The 18370-nt window shown below is 43.7% G+C and overlaps 2 protein-coding genes across 9 annotated transcripts in view; one reads left to right on the forward strand and one right to left on the reverse strand.

The window, feature by feature from the left end:
* The window catches only part of LRRTM3 (leucine rich repeat transmembrane neuronal 3), an 80643-nt gene extending 73136 nt beyond the window's left edge, over window positions 1-7507 (reverse strand). For 2 of the 3 annotated variants that reach the window (XM_053983476.1, XM_053983477.1), the window contains exons 1-2: window positions 7059-7507; window positions 5185-6716 (exon numbers count right to left, since the gene is read on the reverse strand). In XM_053983476.1, the coding sequence (XP_053839451.1) occupies window positions 5185-6716; window positions 7059-7062 (1536 nt within the window). In that variant the 5' untranslated portion in view covers window positions 7063-7507. Of the gene's footprint in view, window positions 1-5184; window positions 6852-7058 lie in introns of those variants that run through there. The other variant, XM_053983475.1, reaches the window with a different exon arrangement.
* The window catches only part of CTNNA3 (catenin alpha 3), a 427746-nt gene that overhangs the window by 181813 nt on the left and 227563 nt on the right, over window positions 1-18370 (forward strand). The window lies entirely within an intron of this gene.

The following is an 18370-nucleotide window of genomic DNA, read 5'->3' on the forward strand; positions in this document are numbered from 1 at the left end:
GAGTGAAATGAGTTCCTGTGCACCTTCTTAGGGGCAGTGAAATCTGAATCTTATCAACAGAGCTGTAATCCTGACTTCATTGTCTTCTCTCCCTCACGGTGCTTTAGGATCATAGCAGGAGCATTGGCACAGAGTTACTGAGACCTACTATAGTGAGAGCAGAACGTTGCAGGGGTTTTGCCCAAGCAAATATGCTGCATATTCATGTCATATTTACCACTGTGTAACTTTGCTGTTGTTTGTGAATTTGATCTTGCATAGTTTGCTTCTTGTCTCCTTGGACATTGTGTGTTTTTGAGAGGAAGTCCTTACTTTGACTTGTTCCCAGGTACTGAGCTGCCTTTCTTTCAATGTCTAATAATGTCTTTTTCTCATTATTATAAACTAAAAAAAAAAATTTTTTTTTAGTCTTCTGTTGTTAGGAGGTTGAATGAGTTGTTTGGGGCCTGAATTTATTTTCTAGTCTAGTAAAGTGATGTTTTCTAAATAATAAGTTCTAAACCAGTGGCTACAAACTTGTTAGAGCTCCTTGTATACTCCTTGCCTTTTTCTGGCAGTAGTGACTTACACACTGGATAGACCATTTCCTGCCAGCTTTCATCTACTCTTTATTTTCTTCTCTGTATTCACTACATGCAGGTTATGGCTCCTGTACACAGATCCAAGGGTTTGATGTTTCTCCTGTGTGATACAGAAGGATGCAAAGGGAAAAGGCAAACACATCTCTGTGGGAATTGATTTATGCAGGAGATACCTGTGATTAAGTTCCCTACCCACTGGATGTCACTATTGTTCCACAGAAATTCATCCATGGAATATTTATCTAGCATTGAGAGTTGACAGCAAAGACCATTTGCTTGCAGCAGACTGAAAATTTCTAATTGTATTTGCAGGAGTATTGTACATTTATGTTCATTTTGCAATTGAATTTTATATAAAGGTTCACCATTTTATAGTAATAAGCAAAGAGAGCTTTGCCAAACCTTCAGCTCTGATGACTCTGGAAGTGCAGATAGTGAGTCATGAAAACCAGCCAGCAGAGAAGCTTGCAGTCATTATACTCAAGCCACTTATTCTCATTATTATTCTCTTACTCTGCAGTTGCTGGAGGTGATCTCAGCATAGTGAATGAACATTACCAGTCTCCTCAAATTTGCTTAGTACATTAGTTATTTTCTTTCCCCAAAGAAGTGCATTCTGTGTGGTGTTTTACTCTGCAATGGCACTTGAGTATTCCAGGAGCTGGTTCTCTGAGAGGCCAAGCAATCCCCTGGTGAGGAGGAGATCTGGCTGTGAGGGGCTGGGTTACACTGCCGGTACTCAGTCTCTGTGTGATCCAGCAAATGACCTCAAATCTCTCATGTCTGTGTGCCATGATCTCTTGTGTCTCACAGAGAAAGTCCTGACCACCCTTAAAATTTCTGGGGTGCTACAATAAAATGAAGCAGTCTGGTGATTCCATCTAACATTTGTCTCAACATTGTCTAAATACATGTAGATGCCAACCCAGTGAAAATGACAATGGGCATGGAAGAATCCTGCACTTTGTCTGCAGCTTGAAAAGCCCTGGTCTTCAGTGGTAGCCCCAGAACACCGTACATGTCCCAGGAAAAGGAATAGTAATTGACTAAAAATCCCAAAAATGTACAGGGAAAAAAAATTTACAAACATCTTCAAGAGCCACTGCTGCTCTCCTAAAATTGGAATATGTTGGTGGTATCAGCTCCATTAAAGAGGAGCCAAGTCATTGGAGGCATTTGGTCACATCTCCTTCCTCAGCTTAGTGCCTAAAATGCTTGTGTGAAGGCTCACAGGTTTGTGAGAGGCATGATAGCTGCTGTGGCTCTTACTTTGACATCCTCTGAAGATTGCTTGGCATCACCCCAGTGAGGTTTGAACAGTTTTGTGAGAGACTGGCAGCAAACTATCCAAAAACCAAGACAAAGTGGGATCAAGACTTTAGATACTGGAGAGAAGCAAAGGAGAAATTTCTTTGCTGGAACCTTTGAGGCTTCAGCACTTCATTTGTATTCAGTAGAGGGGCAGCCTTTCATGGGGACTGGAAGTTGCTCAGCTAAGACCAAGTCATTCCCACCAGATCATTAGAATTTGTGACTCTGATGGCCTTGCCACCCAAAACAAGTCACTTCTGGAGTGTTTCATTTGACAGTGGTGATGCTCAGTTTAGCTAAGTTCATGTGGGTTTTGCCCACATGAAAACATGGAGTTCATAATGTGTTTTAAGGTGCTGTGGAGCTGGTTCAAAATGTTTTCTAAGCTCTAGAGCGGGATTTAAAACCTTGGCTCACAGGACTTGGGCTGTGCCCAAGGTCCAGAGAGTTACACTGGGTGTTTTTTGTGTGTGGAGAGCCAGTGGCTGCATTGTCAATGACAATGGCAGCAATTACACGCTGACCCACATGTGTTTGGAGATACCTGCAGCTGGAGTTCAGGCAATGAATGAATTGGTTGATCTGAGCATGTCTGTGCGTGAATACAGGTGTGGGATTTTTACTGTATTTTTGTTATCCATCCATGAGTAATGGCAGACTGGCCTTATTTTCTTTTTCATGCCTATAATTGATTATTGAAAGGGAGCTAGTGATGGTTTTACAGGTAGCACTTTCTGAAGGAGGTTGTGGATTGGTTCTTTCTGAGTAGTTATGTTTAAAACAAGGCATTAAAGAAATACAAAGCATATTAAGTCCAACTCAATTATAGAAAACTCTCACAATCACAGTCCATTAAGAGGTTTTAGAAGATGTAGTGAATATTTTTGAACAACAATAATTCTAAAGTAATATTATAAAATTATTTTTTGATTGCAGTTAGCACTGTTAAAAGGAAATATAAAATATAAATATATAAATATATATTATATATTATATATATAATATATATTATATATATAATATATTATATATAATATATAAATATATATATAAATATATAATATATATAAATATAAAAATTTAGTTTTATTTTTATGTGTATTTATATTTGTACACACACACACACACACGTGTGTGTGTGTACGTCTTACATATGTATATATGAACATCCATATGTTTTGGGGAAAATCTCTTGTGTTTTGGCTGTGCCTAATGTTAGTCACCACTGCAGAGATTAAAGCCTCTGAAGTACAGGGATGGTTCTTAACATGAAGTTTATAGCAAACTCTAATGCTTCAGTACAGAGATAACCAAGACATGCTGGTAGAAAACTGAATCCTATAGTAGCTAGGATAATTAAATGTGTATTGACTTTTTAATAGCAACTTCCAAGGTACCACTGAGGTGCAGCTCTGCTGTGCTGCTGAAGTATCTCAAGCACTTGCACTGTTGCTGGTGTGGGGTCGTGGTACTCAGGGAAATGGGGTCTCTTGCAGGGCTCAGTACAGGCACCAGCTTCCACCCTCAGCTATTTCCTCACTACAGTCCTCGAAAATGAGAATCTTTTCATTCCATGAAAAAAAACCCAGCCCAACCACTTTCAAGTGTATTAATTCTTTTAAGAGATGTTTCTAGCTTTGTTTTCATTGTATAGAGCATGTTTCAAGGTGATTTGCTGTAATTGGGTTTTTTCAGTAACAATTCAGGAGAACCTTCTGTTAAGGGTTTGCTTTTTCTAATCTGCTGCAGTGAAACTGCCTTAGTAAAAATATTCCTTCCCAAGTCATTGAAGATGTGCAGTTTACAAAGCCAAATCAAGTTGCAAAATGGAGATAATTAAATTAGTGACTTCTATAAAGGTGCTGCTGTATTATTTCATACCCTCCCTTCCTGATAATCAAAATAAGAGGTATGATTTATTTGCAGATATGGGAGATATTATATTCTTCTGCAGCCAATAAAACACATGATTTTGGGAGAAGGAAGGCAGGGAACAGCTAGGTTACTGATCTGTATTTTGTCCAGAACCACTGGTCTATGACTAGACTTTAAAACTTGAGTATCTGTGAATTCTGTAATGTCATTAGGGTTTTGGTGAGAGAGGAAAATGATTTGTCAATGATTTGTGTAAAAGGATTTTTGGGTGTACTCCTCTCACATCAGTGAATAACCAGTATTCTCTGAAAGCTCTTTGCAGCTGTAGTATGTCTAAAATGCACAGTGTTTGGCATTTTAAGTGATGAAGCTTTATTTGGTTATTAGAAGGATACTCTGCAAAACATAGCACACAACCTTAGCAAGCCTAGCCCAGCCAATATACAGAAATAGAAGAAAATGATGGATTTTAATGGTTTCCTCAGCCACATTAATGCCTTTGACAGTCCTGAAAAGAGAATTCCTAATGAGAGCTGAAACAAATGTGTGCAGGAAGTGGTCTTGCTTTTGCTGCTGCACATTTGAGTTCCTCTAATTGCATCAATAAGGAATTTCTGCTCCTCATCTAATGAATGCCTTTTGACTATTTTCTGAAAGGCAACTGGATGTAGGGATAAACACTGGCACCTTTTGTATGAAGTCACATAAACAGGTTTCAATTGCTAGCTATCAGCCCTAGAAACACTGTGGTATAATGCAGTACAGTAAATACCACTGTGCCTTTTTATTTTTAATTTTCTATTAAGCCAAGGTTTCCCTCTGCTTTGCCTCTGGTGTGATACTTAAGGGTGCTTTTTAGTCTCTCTTGTGTTGGGCAGCAATCAGGAATTTTTTCCGAGCTATTCCTGCACCATCTCTATCTTCAGACAATTCAGAATTCATATGATACTACAGTACCTGGATCTTTACTTCCTTCTGGGCTCAAAAAGTGAGTTTTAGAGCAAGGACTGGAGTTGGGGGGGGGGGCAGAGGGGGACACCCTGAGTTTGATTTTTTTATCATTGTTGTCATTTTTCTCCCTAAACAGAGGCACAGTTGGTGCAGGTGCAGTGGATTACTTATGAAAGAAGTTTTCTATTTAAAAACAAGAGAGACTTTAATGAGATCCGCTGAGGGTTTGTACAATAGGTATTGTATTAAACCAGAGCTCAGGCTTCACATTGATTGCGGTATTTAAATTTCAATGAGTTGATTATGTATGAGAGTAAAATGACCAGTATTATGAATGTACAAAAAGGGGACATGGAAGAGCTGTGCCAGAAAAGTGAGAAAAACGTTCCCTTTATAGTCCCTAGAGTTCAATAAAGCACCACTATTTCCCAGCTTTTAAAAGCTCTTTTATCACAATGGTTCATACCTCGCATTCCCTGGAGCCTGATTTGTTATACGTGCAGGGTCCTGTTCCATTCAGCAGCATCTCACTGGTTTCAGTGTTGGTAGGTTTGTAATCTACATAAAATTCCTGTGTGCTTGGAGTCATTTGCTTCAGCGACTGTCTTTTCTTTTTCCTGTGCCTTCGCATGAGAGAGCGCTGCTGCAGCTGCTTCATGCTGGCAGGGTAACGCTTCCATGACACATAGATCACCAGCAGGATCACCAGCACCGACAGGAAGAGAGCCACGCTGCCTGCTATGATTTTATGGAAGGAGATGTGTTCTGTGTCGTGCTCGGGCTCGGAGCTGGCTTCGGTGGCTCCCATAGTTGGGGGCAGAGGGGGCTTGCTGTCGTGTTTAGGCCTGGTGAGTTTTGGTTTAAACGTTGGCTTTGGGAGAGCTCGTGCTAGTTCAAACCTTTCCGTGGTACTCTTGCCACAGATGCTGTAGTTTTTCACTGCATCAATAACATTCACCCCTTGCAGCTCTTTGGGGCTGGCACAAATAATTGTATTTTCCCTCAGCCCTTTAAAACTTTTAAGCCAGTTTACCAGTGAGCAAATGTTTCTGCTGCATTCCCATATATTCCCGGCAAGGCTGATGTCATTGAGAGATATCCAAGAATCCAAAATTTCTTGACCAATAAATGTGAGCTTGTTGGAATCCAGGTTGAGGCGCTGTAAATTGGGCACACACTGAAAAACACTAGGTCCACTGAAAGCTTCTATTTCATTGCCAGATAAATCAAGTCTTTGTAATGAGCTCCAGGTCCAGGACATAGTTTGTCCTATCACACTGATTTTATTCCACTGTAAATAAAGGTTTTGAAGGCTGACTAGCCTTGGAAAAAGTGCCAGGTTGAGCTTAGAAAATTGATTGTGCTCCAGATGAAGCTCTTTCAGTCTGATCATACCTGCAAAGACATTCCTTGCTAAACTCCGGATGCGATTATAACCCAGGTCCAACAGTTCAAGGTTCCTACAATCTTGAAATATTCGAACAGGGATGGTTCTTAGGGAATTGGACCGCAAATGTAAACTCAGCAGCTTCCTTAAGCCCCTGAACTGTTCAGATCCCAGAGACTGCAGCTGATTGTATGACAGATCCAAATTCCGGAGGTTTGTCACAGGTCTGAAGGTATTATTAAGAAAATAGGAGATTCTGTTGGAACTCAAGATCAACTCTTTTAGTCTGCGTATTCCACTGAAAGCATTTTCGTCAATATTGCTGATGTGGTTATGGTCTAAATAGAGCCAGGTGAGTTGATTAAGACCTTTAAATTGATTGTATTTTAGTTTTTGGAGGCTGTTATATCGAAGGGACAAACCTAAACAACCAGCAGATATACTTGAGGGAATCTCCTGCAATTTCTGAGATTCACAATATACCATTTTGCCTTCACACCTACAGCCCTTAGGGCATCCTCGTTCAGCAGAAGAAAGCATTGTCAGTAATACAGTAGGGGCTATTACCAGAGCTACAGCTGATCCGCTCAGTAGCCTAATTACATTGAAACCTGGAAATAAAAACAACTTAGAAAAGTTATCCCCCCACACATCAGTCATTTTTTTTTCAATCATGCTAAAATCTCTTACTTCAGCAATCACTTATAAAGCCCTAGCTTGACTCGACTACTTTTCATATTGGGTTTTTTTTTTTAAACTCAGCTATTTTTTGGTTTTTTTGTTTTAAGAATACCTCGATATAAGTACTGAAAAACAGTTGGGTAAAAGGTGTAATCCCTAAGCCATTTAAGTATAATAACAAATCACATCAAGGTAAATTTATGGAGTAATTAAAGCACAGGCTATGCAGTAACTATGTACTATAAATTAAAAAGGTAACGTGAAAAACATACCCATCCTTTGTGTTGTTCAAAGGTCGTCCTTAGGTCTTTTGTTTTTTGCTTAGTGTGCCACAAGCATGGCAGCCCCTGTCAGCTGCACTGTAGTGAGTCAGGGCTCGCTGACACCCAGGAAGAAAAATTGGACCCCTTGGGAGATGGACCGATTTTGGAACATTATTCTTTGCCAGCCGTGCAGAACACTCCAAGAATAAATCAATCCCAACACAGCATTCGCAGCAAAACGTCAAATTCTTCCTAGGTAATAGGATCTTCATGGATATTACGGTTTTGCATCTTTCTAGTTAGGAACCTGGCTTTTAAAACGTTGCTTCGTAGGAGAGCATGTTGGTCGGAGCTGCCCGCGGCGCTCAGCTCCGGGAGCTGCCGCCCCCGGCCCCCATGGGCCCGCGGCTCGCTGCCGGCCGGGCGCGCCAGCTGCGGGGAGCCCGGCCCGGGACGCGGCTCCGGCGCTGCCGCGCTCGCATGCCGAGAGCTCCGGCCGGCTGTGGCGGGCTGGCGCCGGGCGCAGCCTTATGTAAAGCTGCCCCCAGCGGCAGCAGCACCGCGGGCATGTGCAGTGCCTGCCTTCCCTTGCAAATGAGCGAGCTCTCTCGGGAGAGCGGGCGCTGCTCGCTGCGCGGAGGGCAGCTCCGTGTGCGCTGCCGAGGGGTGCCGGACTGCCCCGACCCTCTCTGCGTGCTTGGGAGAGCTGCCCTGCATCCCTGAGCGCACGGGCTCAGCGGCAGCTGCTGAGACTTTCGTCTTAAGGGCTGACGTGGCGTTTGTAGGACATAGATACAAATTTTTGGTCGGAAGGATTTTTTTTTTTTCTTACTGCATTAGACGTGTTCACATAACCTTTTTGCAGCCGCTCACCATTTTTCAGTGAAGTATCAGACCCCTCAGTGTGTCTCTTACCAAGTGCTTTAAGAGTGGACTCTATTTTTTACAACCTGAAAAATGTTTTAGGGTTGACCTTTTCCATTTTTTTGCTTTTTTCTTCTCTGTTAAAAGGCTCAGTGCCAGGAGGTTAGAAGAGAGTACTGTGCTCATTTATTTCCCAACTTGCTGTCACTTTGTTCCACAACGCTATCACTTCAACCACAGGCTTCCAGAACCTTTACAACATAGCCACTAAGCAGCTTGGTGTAGTGCCTTAATGAGGTGAATTGTTTTTACTGTCGTTCAGGACATGGACAGAATTTTATGTGAAGGTACAATAATGCTGAGCTTTTTATATGTGTCATGCTCTACAGTCGTCAAATACTACCAAAAGAGCCACCTTGTCTTTCCTTAGTTTTCCCTTCTTCCCTGCGTGCTGTGGGGAAAGAACGCATCCTCTCATCTGGGCAGAGCAAGGGTAAGATGGTGTTACAGCAAATCCACCATGCTGGCAGTCTTCCTTCACTGAGAAATATGTGATCACAGATGATGGTGGGCAAGTGGAAAATCCTGGCTTTTTTTTTTTTTGTGCAAGAATGGGCAGGGAGCTGGAAAGAATTGCACTGCTCCTTAGAAGAGGAGTGCAGAGTACAGTCCTCAAATGCAGCCAGACACTGCTGAGAACTGCTTTGCCTGTCTGGGGGAGAATCCTTATCCTTGGAATAATGTGCTCTGGCTTTTCCCTAATTATTCACTGCTGTGAGAATAGGATAACTTAAACTGAGGTAGAACCTAAAATTTTCCTAAAATGCCATCTTTGCTAGTACTTAGGCTGGGAATGACCTCAGGTTTACAGTAATCCTCCCACAAGCATTAATGCACCAAACCAGAGTTCCCAGATGAGGAGTGCAGTCATTCCTGGCTAACAGCTACTAACATCTTTCATGTCAGAATTGTATTCCTGTGTTGTGGCACATTCTGTGAGAATTCTTCTCTTTGGGGCAGATTGGTGGAGAGGGAAAGGGTTAATTGCTCCGTTAATCTCTGTCAGCGTCACCATCTCCCATGCTCTTGTTTGGGGCTCTGCAGTCTGGACTGTAGGGTCGAGGAGCAGGGGCAAACTGCAGAGAGCAGTGGGAGCTGAGCTCTTCTGCTGCCAGCAGTGCCGCGTGCCAGTCTGGTGTCCTGCTTCAGGCTTTCCATCGCTGCCTTGGGGTGTCTCTGTTCTTGATGGAGCAGGAAAGAGACAGTTCAGACCTTTGGCAAGTCAATTTGTCTTCCGGAACTGCTGCTCTTCCTCTGTTGACAGTAGATGTCTGTGAGAGGTAAGCTCTTTATTGAAGTTATTCTTTTAGGTTCCTAAACTTAAATGGCTTGAAATTAGGTCTGACTCTTCACCTGGTTCAAACACAGCATGTAAAATTTCTAATAACATCCAGATCCTTTCTCTTGAATATTTGGTGCAACTTAGTGTACAGTTGGCACTCAGCCTTCTCCCCGAACTTTGCCTGTTCTCTGGCTTTTCTTTTTTTTTTTGTTTCTCTCCCTCCTCCACCTTGGTTATGGAGTTAAGTAAGTTCTTGGCCACCATGAGTCAGCAGAGCTTCAGCAGCTTTCCTAGGATTTTAATAATTGCCAATATACTGGACTAATACGAGGGAACAGCCACTCTTTACCAAGAGTTATTTTCATTTTTCTGAAAGGGGTGAGACATCAAGATATGAACAGAGAGAGCATCAAATCTATGTTAATGGATTGCCAAATTGAATTTTCTTTACTGAGATCCTTTTTGAATTACACAAGCAGGAAAAGTGCCAGAGTTTTTTAAAATTACATTTCTGTATCTTTATACAGCAGAATAAGTCGTTCTCCAGTTGTGGAAATAAAGCTCCCAGTGTGTAACAAATCCCAGTATGAAACATTTCTTACAAAATTTTAGGCCAATCTGGCCATATAAACGATGACAAATAGAGAATTAAGGCAAAGCTGTGTTTTACATAAGAAGATACCTTTAGCTTGTATCAGCTACACCTTGTCTATCAGTGCACCCCCACGGGGTAACCATTCATTCAACTCATGGAACTGGGAAACGAGACCTCGAGGCCCAAGTGGTTGGCTTCTCTTATGGGTAAGCTTTGGATAGCTTCCATTAGAACTGATCCCAAAACTCCTGAGCGCCCAAACCCAGGGGTTTGCTGATGCCTGGGTGTGAATTTAGCCTGTGCTCTGTGTCACTTGCTGTGCATCCATTCTGCAGGACAGTTGCTGTGGGCTCACCTCTGTATCTCTGCCAGGCAGCCCTGCCTCCTGTCCAGTCCTGGAGCAGCAGTTCCCAGGCAGGAGCAGGAGCCAGAAGGTGCAAGTGACCCAAGTCCCGGTGGCTTCATGCTGACTGAACATTAGTGCTCAGGAACAACGTTATTCCATCTACCTGAGAGAAAAGTATTTTAGCCTATTCTACAAAGAAAAATCTTTTAAGAGAAATATTTCATTTATTTGTATATCTTGAACACAAGGGTCAAGTCTGTGCTTTGGGGTTTCAGCCCTAAACATAAACTGAGATACCACAGAACCTGAGATGCTTCTAAGTTTTGAGTTTTATGGCTCCATGACCACTCTAATTTTTTTCCCGGGCTTTTTCTGAGGAGAAAATGGCATAGATCAGGAAATACAGTGGCAAGTGTGTTACTACATATGTCTTAACATCCATCCAGATGAAAAGAGATGTGTTGGGCAGAGCCTGTGATGAACACGTAATTTTCTTTGTCTACACAACGGAGAAGTTCAAAGTTGTTTGGAAGTTATGCACTATGCTAAGGTAGTGATAGTCCAGATTTTTCTCTTGGTGCTAAACTTTCAGTAGGTTTTTTTATCTGGGTATTGTTCTAGATTAATTTCACTGCTATCTGATTTTGCACTAATTTGCTTCAATTTAATTTCATGTTTGGTTTTGGGTTTTCTTATGTGGTTAAATTATAGTGTGTTTTCTTTTTCCCTTCATTCTGGCTGAGTCTTCTGTACCTAGATGCAACTTCCCTATGGAAAGCTTAGTATGAACTGCAGCCAAAATAGCAAATGGTGAAAGAAAAGGTTGCATTCACTGTGAAAGCCTGTTCCTCTGCAGAGCTGGTTTGGAATTGAAATGTTGCACAGAGAAAAGGGGAATCAGCAAACGGTGCATTTTTTAGGATTATGAGAAGGCACCTGTAATAGCCAGGTACATCTGTTTGCTAAGTACATTTGAAAAGGAGGGGGTGACAGAATTATCAGGTGTCAGTAGAACGGGAGTGAGGGGGCAGGGAAGTGATGCAAACTTCCCAGAGTGTAAGAAACCAGGTGCTGGTGGGATTCCATGCAAACCAATCGAAAGCCTTCTCCTGTTCTGTCACATGGTTCACCTTGGTCTTCCTCAGGATATTCTGTGCTTACTCCTTAAAATCCATCTAAAGATGATGTTACAGAGAAGAAAAAAAAAAAAAAATTGAAAGGTTTCTGTTACCCCCCTGAGAAGTACATTCAGGAGTGCAGTCTGGGCTTTTCTAGACACAGGGCATTATGTTCATAGTACACAAACTTTGGAATTCAGACTAGATCAGAATAGAGCTTTTTTCTGCTCACACACGGAGCTCTCGGGTCTGGGAGTGCCTTTATGTGTGAATCACACATCCCTGTGGGGACCTGTAGTTAGCAAGTGCCGAACTGTGTTCTTTTTGGGTTTATGAAGTGACACCATGTGTCGTTCCCTCGGCTTTATTCCTCTATAAAGGAGCCAGGAGTCAGCTGGGTTAGCAGTAGTAGCTTGCTCTCAGTGGTGCTGTAGTGTGCTATCACTGTATCGTTGGGAGAGATAAGTCTAATAAAATGTGTCTGCAGTTTTTGAGCCGGTGATTAAATGAACCTGCTGTTCCATAAGGATCAGATTAGAGCTGGGGGCGTGTAACTCCCAGTGGAAATATCAGAGCGTGGGACGGCACAGGGAAACTCAGGATGCAGCGCTGGCTGAAGGCAGACAGAAGGAGAGGGAAGTGTGAGAAAGCCAGGTTCAAGAAACATGCAGGCAAGGGAAATGGAGGCAACAGAAAATGTTCTGAAGAAATAGGGAAAGAGGATTGAGACTAGAGAGGATCTTATCCCCGGAGTTGAACTACACTGCCCTGAAGGACCGTGGAGGTCAATGGCAGGTGAGGGAGATGGATACATTAAAATACTCTCTTGCCCTTCTGCTAGGAATATTGTTTTGCAAGGCCTCCCCCACCTCTGTGAGGGTGACAGGATCCCGTGTTACACACACCAAGAAGCTAAGAGTGCAGGAGCCACGCTCTACTCTGGGAGTCAGTGTGCCCTGTAATGTGGGATGGCTTGCAGAGGACACCAGGGACACATGTGCCGGTGTGTGCCCAGGGGTCCCTCAGTGCCACAGGGCCACTCCGGCTATTGCTTCCCTCATGCACGATTACACATTGTTGCATAAGGAAGCTTTTCCAGCTGGGCACTTCTGGTTAAGTCTTAGCATTGTGGACAGGCCCCAGGGGCCTCTGCACTGCCCTGGGGGAGGGGAGGCTGCACACAAACCTTTGTTCACAGCATGCACTGCCTGCATGCTTTGTGACCAGTCAAAAGTCCTTTAGCCATAATGAGGCACTGGACACATAACTGCTCCCAGGCTGGCTTTTTGTCCTGTGGTTTTGAAGCTGTTTGAGGGCGAAAGGAATGAGGGACTTGTCTTTACAAACAAACTGTAGGTGTGCTAGTAGATAAAAGTATCAATGAGAGATTAAAGAAACAGTGGGAAGGGTTCCACTGATTGATGAATGGAATGAGAGAGACTTGTCTTCACAGACAAACTGTAGGTCTGCTGATAAATAAAATTGGATACTGAGAGATGAAAGAAACAATGGGAAGAACTCCATAGGAATTTCACTGATTGACACAAGGAAACAAAAAGGGGGGGTTATACATTAGAAGGGGGTCTTAGGTATTAGACATTTTGGGAAGTCTGTACCTCTGAAGTACCTCAGGCAATGGGGAAGAGAGATGGACACACGGCCGGGAAATGAGGATAAAAAGGAGGCTGCGTCCTCCAAAATGTTGAGAGACACCAGGGAAAATGCCCCATGGCCTCTGCCTTTATTCAAATCAAGTTACAGGACTCCTCTGTCTCCTTTTTGGACATAAACTTCTGTTTTTTCCTGGCAAGAGCAAGCAGCCTGTGCTTCAGTCTCATCCTCCAGAGACACGACATGAGATACAAAGATATCATTTTACTTACTCTCTTACGACCACTTATTTTTCAGTGGATTTAGTGTTGATCCATTCAGACTTATCCTCCAGCATCTTCCTGAAAAGTTAATATGAGTAGAAGCAGCAGAAGGTGCTGGAGGATGAATGATCATCATGGAAATAAAAATTAATTACATTTTCCACATAGTGCTTCAACCTGCAGATGAAACAGAGATTTTTGGAGTTAAGTTAACAAAATGAATTAAGCATTTATAATTTAGCTTGTAGAGTTATGTATGAAATTTTAACCTTTTACTTAAGAAACCTCTGCCTGGTACAAAGGGCATAGGAAAATGCAAATTTCTGAAGCTTCTTGCATAAAGAACAATACCAGAAGAGGCAAAGAACCCAGATAAAGAAGCTCCTCTGTCTCCAAGCCTCTCAAGACTGACAGACGTACTCAGATAAGCACCAAAGGACCAAAAGCGCACGCGCAGAGAGGAAAAGTTCAAAAGTTCAGCCATGAGGAAGACCACAATCTTCAGCCTCAGGACCACCGAGAGACCCCCGTGCGACCACCACAGCAAACCACGCGTGCCCAGAAGGGCGTGGACTTACTTAGCATGAGAGGCGAGGACAGGCGGGGCCAGGGGTTGAATGTGCATGAAAAAGTTGTGCAATGTATTGCATATGGAACATCTTTGGGAATACAGGTGTGGGTCAGAGGGAGGCTCGGGGCACAAGTTTTGGAGAGCGATCTCACCTGTGCCAGGCACTGACACACAGACCCACTGCATAACTACCCCAGGGTGTGGAGTCGATTTATTTATTTATTCCGTGTATCGCTTCACAGAGCATGAATGTTCCCCACCATACGTGCCCTGGAGATGTGTAGGGGTGATATGCAAGGCCGTGTTGGTGGCCTCTGCTTGTGATTGTGCCTGCAGGCTGTGTGAAGGTGCCAGAGAGACCAGGTTAGAATAAACCCAGGCTTGTTGCAAATGCTTCCCACTCTTCATGGACTGGGATGCCATTGCTGGAAGGATGCCTACTGTCTGATTGTCCAGACAGCACTGCCAGGGTTTGGGTGGCGTGAGTATTGGGAGATCCCGAGCTGTCACCATGAGGTGTGCTTGTCTGGGAAGAACGATTTGTCTTTCTTCGTTTGAAAGACAAAGTATCTGTCAAGGAAGGTGGAAACCTTCCTGGAATGGAAAGATGACCCCTCCCCATGAAAATTACGGTGCTTCCAGGCAAGAGTATGGGAAAAAAGGAGTAACAGTTCCTTACTAGAATATGAATATATATATATTCATATTCTAGTATGTTTAGTATATATTATATAGTATATATAGTATATATATTATATAGTGTATATATATATATATATATATAGTATATATAGTGTATATTATACTAGTATGTCTAGTTACATATATATATATATATACATGTAACAAGACACAACAACAGCAACAACAAAAAGGATGAAAAACAAGGCCAAGGGAGAGGGACGGGGCGCGCCCTTAGCTTTGCCCAGGCTCTCATGTGCGCGCTGAGTATCCTGGCGACGGCAGCCGCCGGGGTTCCAGTCAGCGCTGGAAGGTGTCTCCGGGGACAGGGAGGACGTGGGGCCCGTTTTCCCCTGAACACCCGCGGAGATGGTGAGGCTGTCCCGGCGCTGGCGGGTGCCGAAAAGCCGCAGTCAGACGGGCAGCAAGGAGCTGCCCAGCAGCACCGAGAGCCTCCTCAGGGCAAGGCCAGCACCAGAGCGCACCCGAGCAGCGCCGCTCCCCGCGCAGCCAGCGCTGTTCCCCCTCCGCTAAGCGAGTGCCCAACCCCCTTTCCCCCTCCCTGGAAGATTTCAATGGAATGCTAGAACCATTCGCCAGTTCTTTTTTATGGGAATTGCCGGCTGTTCACCCCCCGGGCGTCAACCTCCTCTCCTCACAGCGTGTTTTTTTTCAAGTAACAAATGGGACGGGATTTCACTGAAAAACCCAAAGCCACAACAGTCACCTGAGGTATTTGACTCGTGCCTTGCTAGAACAGATCTGCATGTGCCTCAGGGGCGGACCGTGAGGGGTGGCAAAGGGAATGAACATCTCGGGCAGCCAGATTTATGTGGACATCTCATAGAACACTTTTGTTCATGGAGAAGTCTTAAAGGGCTGGGACATCAGTGTAGAGGCATTGCATAGCTGAATCCAAGCGGGGCTGCGGCCTGGTCCCAGGGTCAGCCAGTAATGCTGACAGTGTCCAGTTCTGGCCAGAGGGGAAGGAGTGAGCTCTGAGCATGTGCTGTCGTGTTGGTAAGAACAGTGTTATGGTTTGACCTCCCTCTGTCTTCTCCGCAGCGTACTACCAGCACATGATACCAGCTTTCCAAGTAGAACGAGCTCTCTCTCTCTCTCTCTCCCTCTAAGAAACTGCCTGAAACATCTCAGTGTTTCTCCACCCTTCCGTCCTGGTCCTGTAGAGGACCAGCCTAGTTCCATTCCCCTCACCCCCCTCTCTCTTTCTAAAACTCCAGCCTACCTCAGCCACAGGCTGTGGCTGGGCAGGGGAGGTCTACACTCTTCTACTAACCAGAACCAAAGAAGAAGTTCCCCTAAGAGTTCTCTACTTTTAACCCCCTGTGTTCTCAGAAACGTGTCCAGTGTCTTCAATAGTCACTCTAAGTACCAATATCCAAACCTAACCGCTAATTAGTTTAACCCCAACTTCCTAAGAAAATTCACTTCCTTATCAAACCACAACAATCAGGAACAGTAACATTTGGCTAAAGACGAGGTGGTGGTAGTGTGGCCATTTGCACAGTTTTGTTGTTCACCAAACTTTAGATCTTTTCAGTGTTCCACGTGTATGTGTAGTTAAATCCCTCAGGGTTAGCCTTGCCTCCTCAGCTGTTCCCTCTGCCCTCATGCCTTTGCCTGTAGCTGCTCCTTTACATTCCCATTCTTTACCTACACCTCTGAGACATTAGTATTTGTCATTTGCACAGCATGGAGCACACATAGATGATGCGTGTTCACACCTTCCTTAGGAGTTTCAGACCTGTGCCCTGCCATGCATTAGCTCCGTGTGGCCCCAGATGAAGCTGCCTTCATACCTCACTGTGTGCTGAGGCTGTGGAATTATTCTCTCAGGTCAGCCCTGGAATATCTGTTGGCTGCAGTGGCTCCCTGACTGCTGGAGTAAGGCAGCGGGCAAGAACTTTCATTATAGGAAACTCATAACATCTGTTAAAAACAGGACCACACTCCCGGTACTAAAAGTGATTTCAGCATTTTTTTAACATAAAAAGAAAGGCCTAAAGCAAGGGGGCCCGCGGGCTGAGCGGGAGCGCTCCCCTCGCGGATGCTGCGGCGCCGGTGCTGGCTCTGCTGAGCAACGATGGCCCCGATGCTCCAGGTGGAGCGGCACAGATTCACTGGGTCGGATGCCCCTGTTTATCGTGTTTTGTGTCCCTTTGGATTGGTTTCTGTTGGGATCCTTCGTTTGCATGAAGGTTTAAGGTGCTCGATTGGCCCATGACAGTTCTGTCCAGGCTGGCTCGTTTCGCTGGGGGCGGTGCGCTTTGCTTAGGTGTAATACGGCATGCTGAGTACCGTATTTCTTCTAACTCCCCTTTTATCCCCTTTTACCATAACCAAACTAACAGCGCATGCTTAACAATTATCAACTGTTCTACAATTGTTTCTAACCTATTTTTAACATTATTAGGCAGCATTAGTAACATTTTGAAGAGAAAACGAAATATGACAGTTGAGCAGATTTGCAGCTGAAAGAGGAAAACATGAACAAAGTTAAGAAGCATATAATTGTACTCATTCCCACCGTGACTAGCATAGAAATGATTTATTCCAAGTGGCTGCAGTTGCGTGCTTAGTCACTTCCTTCCCTGGCTTCAGCCTAATGCTGTTTTCTGTCATTTTCCTGCAAAAAGAAGTTTGTTCTCTTTTTCATCAGAAGTTTCAGATTTTTTAGCTTTTAGTAATTCAGTCAAGTCTTTTTCAATTAAACAAGCTGTGGCAGCTTGTACATATTTCGGCTTCGATAGCCTGGTGTTCCTGAGAAGGCCCAGAATGTTAATTATGCTGACAGTCTTAGTTAACCAGCCTGTAATCAGCTGCTGCTTAGGCAGGGGTCACTCATCCGTGCCAGTTATGGTGGACTAGAACTTTATGATTTAAAAGAAAATAAAATACATGCAGGTATGTTCTGACTGTTCCATTCTGTATTTGCCATCCTTCTTTGTCTTTTCCTATTGGGGTGTCTGGCAGACAGAGCTCTGAAGAAACGACATGAGATTTAGATGACCTATTAGCTCATCTTCTCATGTCTACCCGATATAATTGTCTTAAATTAAATGATTGATTAAAAAAAAATCCCATAATACCAAACCCCAGCATGTTTGGGTGATTTTTAAAAAGTGCAACAGACTCCCAGTTAATTAATTAATTAATTAATTTTTTTTTCTGTGTTCCTGCATATTTATTTTGGATTCTGTGACAATGTACTCTACTGTTTATTCAAACTGTGTCTTTCACCCAATGGACAGGACAGCAAAGAAATGACAAGCCAAATCAAAATGCTCAATACACATGTAGATATCTGCAAACTGTTAATTGCTGATGGACAGCAGTGCTGAAGGGTAGAGGAGAGGAAGCTGACATAAAGAGAAGCACTGGAGTTTTTGCTCTTCTCTTTCTTGCAAGAATATTAGGATAAGCATGTTGTATTTTTGTATTTTGTAAATCCTTCTACCCAGCATTCTTTATCTCCTAAGTAGGTAAGAGGCTTAAAGGCACCTTTTCCTCTTGCAGCTTAGTTGCACACAGTAGTGGCTAGAAAGCAAGAAATGCTGCAGTTGATAACCAGGTAAAGACTGTGGCCAGCCCAAGTGGTGGAGACACAGGAGAGCTGAGCCTGAGCTGAGCTTCATTCGTGTCCCTGGACAGTAACAGGAGCTGAGAGCAAACACTCACAGACATGGACTCAGTTTTAAAACCATTTTGCCTCCAGGCAGATGGAAAGCAGGGGCACCTCCATCCACCATCCACGTGCTCTTAGAGGAAACCTCTTCTGTCACAGACAGGTGACAGGAAGATCTTCTGTGTGTGTCATAGGGAAATGGAGTGGCTGCTTGCTTTGGTCTTCCAGCATATGTTTGTGTCATCATTTATTTGTGATTTAGACAGATTGACCAGGTTGAAATG

The sequence above is a fragment of the Vidua macroura genome, chromosome 8 (assembly GCF_024509145.1).
Source record: "Vidua macroura isolate BioBank_ID:100142 chromosome 8, ASM2450914v1, whole genome shotgun sequence".
Classification (NCBI taxonomy): domain Eukaryota; kingdom Metazoa; phylum Chordata; class Aves; order Passeriformes; family Viduidae; genus Vidua; species Vidua macroura.